The sequence below is a fragment of the Pseudomyrmex gracilis genome, unplaced genomic scaffold, assembly GCF_002006095.1.
Source record: "Pseudomyrmex gracilis isolate BER0280 unplaced genomic scaffold, ASM200609v1 scaffold_3, whole genome shotgun sequence".
Classification (NCBI taxonomy): domain Eukaryota; kingdom Metazoa; phylum Arthropoda; class Insecta; order Hymenoptera; family Formicidae; genus Pseudomyrmex; species Pseudomyrmex gracilis.
This window is the reverse complement of record NW_018020587.1, coordinates 224,840-234,522: the sequence shown is the minus strand read 5'-3', so window position 1 is coordinate 234,522 and position 9,683 is coordinate 224,840. Positions and strand designations below refer to the sequence as shown.

General features: G+C 29.5%; 5 protein-coding genes across 9 annotated transcripts; 2 read left to right on the top strand and 3 right to left on the bottom strand.

Moving 5' to 3' along the window:
* The first annotated feature begins 976 nt into the window (after window positions 1-976).
* On the top strand, window positions 977-3,318 carry LOC109855755 (glycolipid transfer protein). Of its 2 annotated transcripts, none has more exons than XM_020430330.1 (5): window positions 977-1,917; window positions 2,078-2,133; window positions 2,220-2,341; window positions 2,566-2,683; window positions 3,055-3,318. In XM_020430330.1, the coding sequence occupies exons 1-5, from the start codon at window positions 1,776-1,778 to the stop codon at window positions 3,235-3,237; spliced, it is 621 nt and encodes a 206-aa protein (XP_020285919.1). In that variant the 5' UTR covers window positions 977-1,775; the 3' UTR covers window positions 3,238-3,318. The 2 variants fall into 2 exon arrangements, with proteins under 2 accessions (XP_020285919.1, XP_020285911.1); XM_020430322.1 differs by having other exon boundaries at window positions 982-1,917; window positions 2,533-2,683.
* On the bottom strand, window positions 3,257-4,563 carry LOC109855767 (transmembrane protein 17-like). Its single transcript, XM_020430341.1, has 4 exons — window positions 4,271-4,563; window positions 3,871-3,974; window positions 3,680-3,793; window positions 3,257-3,594 (listed from the first exon to the last, which is right to left on the bottom strand). The coding sequence occupies exons 1-4, from the start codon at window positions 4,362-4,364 to the stop codon at window positions 3,352-3,354; spliced, it is 555 nt and encodes a 184-aa protein (XP_020285930.1). The 5' UTR covers window positions 4,365-4,563; the 3' UTR covers window positions 3,257-3,351.
* A 425-nt stretch (window positions 4,564-4,988) lies between these two features.
* On the bottom strand, window positions 4,989-6,004 carry LOC109855457 (translation machinery-associated protein 7 homolog). Of its 2 annotated transcripts, none has more exons than XM_020429731.1 (2): window positions 5,827-6,004; window positions 4,989-5,478 (listed from the first exon to the last, which is right to left on the bottom strand). In XM_020429731.1, the coding sequence occupies exons 1-2, from the start codon at window positions 5,829-5,831 to the stop codon at window positions 5,283-5,285; spliced, it is 201 nt and encodes a 66-aa protein (XP_020285320.1). In that variant the 5' UTR covers window positions 5,832-6,004; the 3' UTR covers window positions 4,989-5,282. The 2 variants fall into 2 exon arrangements, with proteins under 2 accessions (XP_020285320.1, XP_020285328.1); XM_020429739.1 differs by lacking the exon at window positions 5,827-6,004 and adding an exon at window positions 5,710-5,811.
* Window positions 6,005-6,446: 442 nt separating this feature from the next.
* LOC109855091 (dihydrofolate reductase) lies at window positions 6,447-8,083 on the top strand. Of its 2 annotated transcripts, none has more exons than XM_020428943.1 (6): window positions 6,447-6,463; window positions 6,918-7,032; window positions 7,133-7,288; window positions 7,386-7,503; window positions 7,681-7,790; window positions 7,870-8,083. In XM_020428943.1, exons 2-6 carry the CDS (start codon window positions 6,950-6,952, stop codon window positions 7,943-7,945), a joined length of 543 nt encoding a protein of 180 aa, XP_020284532.1. In that variant the 5' UTR covers window positions 6,447-6,463; window positions 6,918-6,949; the 3' UTR covers window positions 7,946-8,083. The 2 variants fall into 2 exon arrangements, with proteins under 2 accessions (XP_020284532.1, XP_020284523.1); XM_020428934.1 differs by lacking the exon at window positions 6,447-6,463 and adding an exon at window positions 6,481-6,589.
* Window positions 8,084-8,351: 268 nt separating this feature from the next.
* Window positions 8,352-9,424, bottom strand: LOC109855100 (histidine triad nucleotide-binding protein 1). 2 transcript variants are annotated; one of them, XM_020428965.1, is made up of 3 exons: window positions 9,310-9,424; window positions 9,074-9,242; window positions 8,352-8,716 (listed from the first exon to the last, which is right to left on the bottom strand). In XM_020428965.1, exons 2-3 carry the CDS (start codon window positions 9,185-9,187, stop codon window positions 8,447-8,449), a joined length of 384 nt encoding a protein of 127 aa, XP_020284554.1. In that variant the 5' UTR covers window positions 9,188-9,242; window positions 9,310-9,424; the 3' UTR covers window positions 8,352-8,446. The 2 variants fall into 2 exon arrangements, with proteins under 2 accessions (XP_020284554.1, XP_020284546.1); XM_020428957.1 differs by lacking the exon at window positions 9,310-9,424 and having other exon boundaries at window positions 9,074-9,303.
* Between the last annotated feature and the right edge of the window lie 259 nt (window positions 9,425-9,683).

Below are 9,683 nucleotides of genomic sequence, written 5' to 3'. Positions count from 1 at the left end.
CTATAATTCCGATTCCTAAAAAAGTAAATTGTTATAATTAATCGATAACATGTAAAATGTTATGTGCACAAAACTGACAAATATGATGAATATATATTTACATAACATACATATGTGTGTGTGTGTGTGTGTGTATGTAAATATATGTATATATACACATACATATATACATACATACATATGATACTAATAAAGACGCTTGTATGACTATATAGCGGAAATTTCATAGAATTATAATATGCGCAATTATATACTCTTATATATATATACATATATATGAGTAGTCTTATAAAAAACAAAAGATAGAATAAATTTCAATCAAGTCGCTAAAATAAAAGCAAACATTCTTGTATGTTATTAAACATATGTATAATATTATCAAACTTTATTTTTATTATAAGCTAGATTTTAATATATACCAAAAAGTACAGAGACAATATTATATATTAACTCTGCCGGCAAGAAAACAACTATGTAAAAGCTATGTAAAAAGCTATTAAATTGCATATATATATATATATATAAAGTTACGCTTAAGACACATGAATTTTTTATTCTACCAATTTTTTCCTGTTATGTACGAATATATATTTCTCTGTATGATATTGTTTTGTTGGAATTCTCACATCATCTAAAAAAGTGAAAAGTATTTTATGTATTTTTATGTCTTTTCGGTTTCTTCCTCTATTGTAAAAACAGCAGATAGAAGTAAACCAGTAAATATTCCTTTCTCTAAGAAAATTTCTTTTTTCGTTAAGAAAACATCTCTTATTGTTAATTACTCAGTAATTTCAAACTCGAGCAAAATCATCCGCTTTTTATTTCTCCTTATATAAAATAAGATATAAATGTTGACTCGCCAAAAATTTAGAATCGCCGAGAATCGATAGTTTTGATCTATTTCAATAGGTCTGTTCTTTTTACCTGAACTGGCTACACTAGTTCAGAGTTTATCTTTCTTTTTCCAATGTCGAGTGAAAAAGATAAACTAGTGCAGCCAGTTCAGGTAAAAAGAACAGACCTAATATTACGAAAAAATTCTGGATAGACTTTGCAAAAGCACGAGATTCATTGATGTAAATATTCGAGAATGAGAGAAATTATAAGCAGAACATAAATATTTGTATATTTGTATATTTCTCTATACATTAATAAACGTACGTCAATTGTTCAACTCAAAATAAATTGTACTATAATCATTTGTTTAATTAACTGTTTGTGTAGTAGTGTTACCGTATTCTTCTAGAAATTTTTTGATTCTCTATATGAGTGACTTCTAACCTTAAATGCACATAATATGATATTATGTACATACATACATATTATAATGACAACAGGCAGCATTTATTACTTCAAATTATGCACGTGCAATGATATTCCGGAGTGAATTTGATATAATTATTTCAAGTGTTAAGTAGTGATAATTTTTAAAAAACAATCAACAACCAATCACAAGCGTGTCGCAGCGTTTTTCTTTGTGTTTCCTTTTGTTTTTTTTTCTGTTAGTCGCTTTGAGGACGCCGTCAAGTGAAGTTGCGTTAAACGACAGATACGCTGTGACTAGTGAATTACTGATATTACAAAGTCGTTCAACTTTTATCAGATCGTTGTACTATTATCGTTTATTTGATATTTATACTACAGTTAAACAATTGAGTGTTGTTTTGTTCAAATAAACATTATTCAGAGAAGTGATCATAAACATGACAACGCTCACTGTCTATCTCTTTTCCACATGACCGATCTCTTTTAAACAATTTCAAATATCTAACAAAATGTCATCCTCTGATTCGATCGTTCACGAAAAAGTTTGCACAGTAAAATCCGACAACAAAGTGCAATTTCCTGAAATAGTTGACGATAAAATTAACACTGAAGAATTTTTGCAAGCATCTCGTGATGTTGTGCACATACTTGGTACGTATACACGTTTTTATGTAACTTTAACCTTAAATTATCCAAAAATTTATTATGTGCCAACATGTCATTTTACCAAAATGTATTCCAAAAAATTGTTAGTTCAATCAAATTGTAAATATGAAATGCTGCAAGCATCTGAAGTAAACGTGTGTTCCAGATAAATTTGGCAAATTATTTGCTCCTGTACGATATGACATGCAAAAAAACATTAATGTAAGTATCTTGTATATGTGTGACAGACAATATCAATAATTATATAGAAACTTTTTCAATTATATATCTTTTTTTCATATCTACAGAAACTCGCAATCAGATATTCCACAGATAAAAAGAGTAACTTGACTTTACAAGACATGATCTTGCTTGAAAAATCTACTGAAAAAGATCTTGTTGCAGTTGATGCTTTAATGTGGTTAAGAAGGTATTAAACAATGAGCCTTAATACTTATTAGTATCTATCACTCTAATCACAATGCAAATAATAGTTTTTCTCAAATAACAGGATGTTTTGTCAGTCTATAACAAAACAATGAATTGTCTATAAAAAAAAAACAATGACAATTCTTTCATATGCTTGTATACAACTGTTGTTCACTGGCTATAATTTTCTAGGGCTTTGCACATGATTTTATTATTTTTTGAAAGAATTATAGAAGATCACAAAGCTGGGAATGCAACAGAGGATTTAGTTGCATTTTTAAGAAAAGCATACAAAGAAACTTTGGAACCATATCATGGTTGGATGACACAACAACTATTTAATGTAAGCTTATAATCCATATTTTATCTTATATGTTTTAAGAGTTTTTTCGAGTTCGTTAAGTTTCAAGATATCAATGTCAAATTTTGACGGGCATTTCAAATTACTTGCAAAGTGTGAGTGTAAAATACACAAATAAAATAAATAGTCCACTTTATTGTTTTAGTGTCATCTCTCTCTCTCTCTCTCTCTCTCTTCAGAATTATCTATTAACAATATTACAATTATTTATTATTCATTAGAAAAAAATTGAAATATATATTATTAAATAAAAACAAAATAACATCAAAACAATTAATTCGCATATGGATTTTTATACATATATAAATTATATAAAAAAAACTTTGTCTTTTCATATTTTTGTATTGTTACAGCTCTTATCGCGAATGACACCCACTCGTTCACAGCTCTTACTAGCACTAGCAGATGGTGAAGTGGGAAAAGAAGAAATTACATTATATAACATGGAATTATCTTTGATAAATCTTAAAAAAAATGTATTAACTTTAAAAACATTTTATGATGATCATAATCTAGAAATTACTACTGTAGTATAATGCTAGTATTAAAATTTAATGTTACCTTTATAAATACACAAAAAGTATATACATATATATGATATATTAATAATTTAATATTATAAAATCTCTATATCGGAACTCAATAAACCGTTACATATTACGATCACTAATTCCGTATAACTGTGCAACATAAAATCTTCTAGCATTATAATTTGCTGATTTTTTTAAAGTTATTGTTGTTGTTATGATTTCTATGATAACCAGAAATAACATGATACTAGTAACTATTATTTCACCAAGATAAGGCTTCGGTTCCCGATCAATAAGAAGATATGTTGCCAAAGGGAAATCTATGAAAGTAGATATTAGCCAAAAGCATGCCAGTGCTGGAATCTGCACAGATATACACAAAAAGTATTTTTTCTTATTTCATCATTTAATTTATTTACTACTTACTCGAATAAAATAAATAAGCTACCTGTTCCTTCAAATTTCCAAGATATCCCAGAAATAGTCGTATAGGTTCAAACATATGTATAATAACAAGTACTGTTACAGATATAGATTTATATATATCTGTCAAATGTTCATACTATAAGAAACAAACAATATTCTTGTATTTTTATTATTTTTAAACAAAACTTTCAAAACCATGTTTTCCATATTTACTTTCTCATACAAGTCAATAATCATTACAACAAGCCATGCTGGATATATCCATACATTAAAAACTAAAGCTACTTGAAGCGGAAAACTAGATAATATTTGATTTCCTGTAAAAAATAAATAATCAGAAAAGCACAACAAAAAAATTTTAATTAAATTATTTGTCTAATAAAGAGAATTGATTATATATAACTACTTTTCTTTATTATGTCAGTATAAGTCTAAAATTTGTAGAGAAAATTAGTTAGATATCAAATTGAATAATGATAATAAAAGTATTAATAACATATACTTTGTGCAAATGCTGTATCTCTTGATATATATTTTACAGATTATACAATTTGGTAGTTTTCCTATTAAAAAAAATAATCAATAAATAACAAACAAATTACACAGTGCATACCTATATTGTAAAATTCTCTTTTTCGATTATAATCTGCCAACCCGGGAAATATATAATTTGTTGCTTCGATTACTGTTGTTCTATACACTCCCATTTTTAATATAACATCAAATTTTTACAAGTGAATAAATTTAAATATGTATACATAGTTCAAGAATGTCCGATTACATAGTCGAAGTTGAAAGTACCCGGGAGGACAATTCTCTGTATTATAAATTATTAGCTATTTTGGTTTGGTTTAGTGCAGATATGACTCAGTGAATCAGTAATGTTAGTTCATACGCCAGTCTGTTAACCAGTCTATTATCAGAGAGAAGACTGATTGTGAGATCGGCCAGACTTATAAAAGAATCTGTAATTGGCTTTTCCGCCCTGTAAGCCAGCGCAATGTCCTTGGATGGTGCTTAGTGGCAACTACGTAGACTATGTCCACGAACGACTTGTCGGTACATACGTTATGTTCAAACGTGGACATGGTTCTATTCCGCGCTATGTGCACAAGTCTAATAGACCTGACCGCTCTGTCTTCTTTCTAATGATATATAAAACTATGTATACAGATGTTTTAAAAAAAGTAAGCAAAAGTAATCTCAGACTCTTCAAATAATCTTACAAATTGCAAGAGTTTGATGATATAGTACTACATCTCATTAAAATTAAATGGTAAGAAAACAAAAAATTACAACTGTTACATCTTCAATGTGAGAGGAGACCAAAATATTGGTACAAAATTTTATACATTCTTTATTATTTTGTTTCCCTCATGATTTACAGTAATATTTGATGAACATATAATAAAAGTTATATCTTCTTAATGAACAGTAACACATGTAAACCCACATCAATTCTGTAAAACTTAAATAGAGAATACATATACACTTTTATTTACAAGTATAAAATATTCTTTTGAAATCTCAAGCATTATAAAAAAATTTCAACCAGTTCAGAAATTATTATAATCATTTATGCACACAGTAAGTCAAATTTTTTCTTTTACTACATAAGTGTGCAATCATTTCTTTCCAGACTTTTTTATACCACCGGTGACTAGAGGACCTCTTTGACTGGCTTTTTTTGCTGCCTCAGCCAGTGCTTTTTGCTGTTCCTTTTGCTTTTGTTTAAAAGCCACATCTTCTTCATCTAAAACTTTTGTTTCTTTTTTTGGTGCCTTAAGAGGCTTTTTCTTACCTCCTTCTCGACCAGACATTCTGAAATATATAAAATAATTGCATATGTTTAAGTAATAAGTAATTATGTATATAATTGTTTGGAATAAAAACATAGTTTTGAGATTGTCACGTCATATTGAATCCAACCTCCCTCCTGAGAAACCACAAAATAATCCGATATAAATAACATTTATTTTATAAATAAGAAATCAATATCATACTTTTGTGTATACTATTAAAAATCAACATAAGAATTACAGAAGACTGTACCTATATATCGCGAATATTTTCAGAACTACATGATATTCCGATATCTGATTACACTGTGAATTGAACTTCTATTCTCGTGAACATTGCAAAATATTGCATTGATATATAGATACTTACTTCATATGCACACCTATGTAAAATGTCAAAGTAGTGTTGCACGATAAAGATATAAACGAGAAAATTTGGGAATTTTATATAAGACGCAAACGGTCGCGGTTAAGTAGTACAACAAATTTCTCGAGATGATAAGTGTATCAATTGCGTTGGTTTGGTTTGGTGCGCATATGGCTCCTAGAACGGTTAGTCCATACGCCATTCTGAAACTAGTTTACATAGAGCTGAATGATTGGCCACTGCAGCCGGGAGTAACTCGCCACTTTTTCTGATTGGAGTATATACAGAACGGGGGAAATAGCTTTCCCCAAAACGGCGCATTTGATAGTATTGGAGTGTGTAAAATGGAAGAGAGTTGCAGCCAAAGGAATTTAAATAAGGATAAGATAGGGATTTAAATGTGGAGAACATTAAGAGCCGTCTACAATGGAGAGTTGTAGGCCGTAATAGTAAGAAATTGACAAATCACAATCGATTATTCTTCTGTACTTTGTCTGTGATTGGTCAATTTCTTACTATTACGGCCTACAATTCTCCATTGTAGACGGCTCTTAAAGGGCTTCTACAATGAGATAAATCAGAAGTCAAAAGCAAGAAATTGACCAATCATCACAGTCAAATCACAGAAGAATAATCGATTGTGATTAGTCAATTTCTTGCTTTTGACTTCTGATTTATTACTGATATCTTATTGTAGAAGGCCCTTTAAATTAACCACTCACTACTCATAAGCCGGCATTCTTTCGTAGTTTGTTCTTGGCTTAATGTGTGTTCTGATAATACATATTGGAAAACTTAATTTATAGATGTCACAATTGTCAATATTTTCACTTGTTGATTTCTTGTTTATTTGTCTGATATAAAATGTTTGCAATAATTTCATACAAATAAAAAACAATTTTTATGAAATCTTTCAATTTGTTTTGTAGTCATATCATTGACATTGACAAGTGAAAGGAATCAATTTTTGGAATTGTTTATAGATCATGTTATTTACGCTCTATATTTACTGTTCTATATCTAATGCTTGAAAAAATTACTATTTGTCACTGTTATTTGTGTCACTTGAAAAATTTTTATGTTATTATCCTTAGGATTGCTACACCAAATTTATTAGCGTGTCAATATGATACCTAAAGTAGAATTGATCGCTGCAGCATGTGAAAATATGGGTATTGGAATAAACGGTAATTTGCCCTGGCGTTTAAAGTAAGATTTTTTATTTTTACATAAGATCATTTTTATATTAGTGAAATCAACATTATTGAAATCTCAAGAAAGACATTCATCTATAAACCAATTTTTACAGGAGTGAAATGTCGTTTTTCACTCGCATGACAACAAGTACGATAGACAAAGATAAAAAGAATGTCGTACTTATAGGGCGACGCACATGGGATAGCATCCCTGAAAAGTACCGGCCTCTAAAAGATCGCATTAATATGATTTTAACATCACAATCATTGTAATTAAGAAAAAAATTGCAACTCTTCCAAACAATGTTTTAATAAGATTATTTAAATTATAATAATAAATATTAAATAAAATATTCAATTTTTTAGGAATTACGGAGACAAAGTGATAACATGTAAAAGTTTATTACATGCTTTTGAGATAATTGCAAAAATGCAGAATCAAATAGAAAGGGTATGGGTTATAGGAGGAAGTAGTGTATACAAGGTATTTTTATTTGTATTTTTTAAATCAAGCACTATAGCAGTGTGCAAATAGATTAATATAAATTTAAACTAAAGATTTTTAAATTTTTTATAATGTATTATACATGCAAGCGCACACACACACACACGCTCTCTATCTCTCTAGTGGATCAATAATCTCATACATAATTTTAATTAGAGCGCCATGGAATCACCACACTTCAAGCGATTGTATCTAACACGTATAAAGAAAGAATTTGAATGTGATACATTTTTTCCACCTATTCCAAATGATCTTGTGTTAGTGCGGTACGTATTCTTTTATATATTTGATATTTTGAAGAGATCTGCATTGAAAAGTGTTTCACAATGTTTCAAAATATTCTAGAGACCCAGCTGTACCACAAGGTATACAAGAAGAAAATGGAATTGAGTTTATATATGAAGTATATGAAAGACAATAACAGTCAATCTCAATCTATTTCATATATCCATTCTATATGACAAAATCTACATTCCATATAACAATCATTTAAATTTATACAATATATTAAAAAATTTTTTTTTTTGCAATATTCTTTCTTTTTTATGTAAATTTGTAATAGTGTAATAACGTAATAATAAAAAATAGGATAAATATATTTCTCTGGTCTTGACAGATCCATTATTTTAGAAAAACTGTTGAAATAGTTAATTGAATGAGTTACTATAGTTAATAACTTAAATAATAGAATATATCAACTCTGCACATACTGGCTCTGATATACTTCTATTTAATAATATTTACATAATTTACCATCGTTATTCATAATATTCATTCTCGTAAGAATGTATATTATTTTTTCACACAATTTTGTAAAAAATTGAAAATTACATTTATTTTTAATACTTTATTTATAACAGATTAAAGATACAAATGTTCACATACTTGTTAGTATAACATTATACATATGAGCAATAAGAAATTAGCCAGGTGGCCATTCCAATTGTCGGTCACCAAGAACATGCAAGTGGAGATGATACACAGACTGTGCGCCATGTTTTCCGTCATTGACAACTAAGCGAAATCCATTTGTTAAGCCTTTTTGTTTTGCAAGTTTTTGTGCAACATTCATTAGATGACCAAGTAAAGGTTCATCCTCATCTTGGGCCTTAGACAGTTGTGGAATAGCTTTCCTTGGAATCACCAAAAAATGCACAGGTGCTTGAGGATTTATATCATCAAATGCAACACACTGTAAAGTTTAAATATATTTTTACATTAATTGAAATTAATTTAAACTTAACTTAACTTAATTAAAATTAAGTACAAAGTATGATATCCTATATAATTAAATTTATCTTTACAAATTTCTTTTATTTAAGAAAAAGCATTTATATAACAAGATTTTCTTAATAGTCCCTTGAGTTATATTTGCATTAAACCTACAACTTGTTTGATGAGTATTGATGACTCATTAGCCGCTATAATACCAAATTACAAATTGATACCCAGCGAATATCGATGCCGATAGATAAAAGTTCGGATAAACAACATATAAAGGTAGACATTTTGTTATATGAAATTGTGAATATATGAACACATATTTCACCTGGTTATCTTCAAAAATAAACTTGCACGGTATCTCTTTGCGTAATATTTTCCCAAATATTGTATCACCTCCGTCCGCAGTAGCGGACTGTGCCTTTTCTACTTCAGTCGCCATTTTCCTTTGACCAGTAGAGCACGTTCGTAGATCGCCACCAAGGTATGTTACAAGTCTGCGCGCATTTATAGCAAAGTTCGATAATGTCCTCATGTTGAAGATCTATATGAGTGCATAATTACCTCTAATTGTTAGTTTCCACGTTTTATACACTTCACTGGGTGCTTTCCAGCTACGTACACAGGCGACACTGGTCTAGTTTCCACCGAAGCATTAATTCACACCTAATGCGACGTAGAATCAAATTCAAGTCGATGGAAACCTGTCAAATTGTGCTGATTTCGCTTTCGCTTCGATCTATAAGTACTCTACTTCCAATGGAAACGGAACACTAAATTTAATCCGTACCGGAGTGAAACCGAATTGAGGGTTTCGGTGGAACTAGACCACAGCAGAGAGAAACCTGAGAGCGGCCATCCTATTGTAATTTTTTACGACGGTTTCAGCCGCTGGTTTTAGCCGTATTTCCACAAAAGTGGAACTCAAAGGCCGTTCT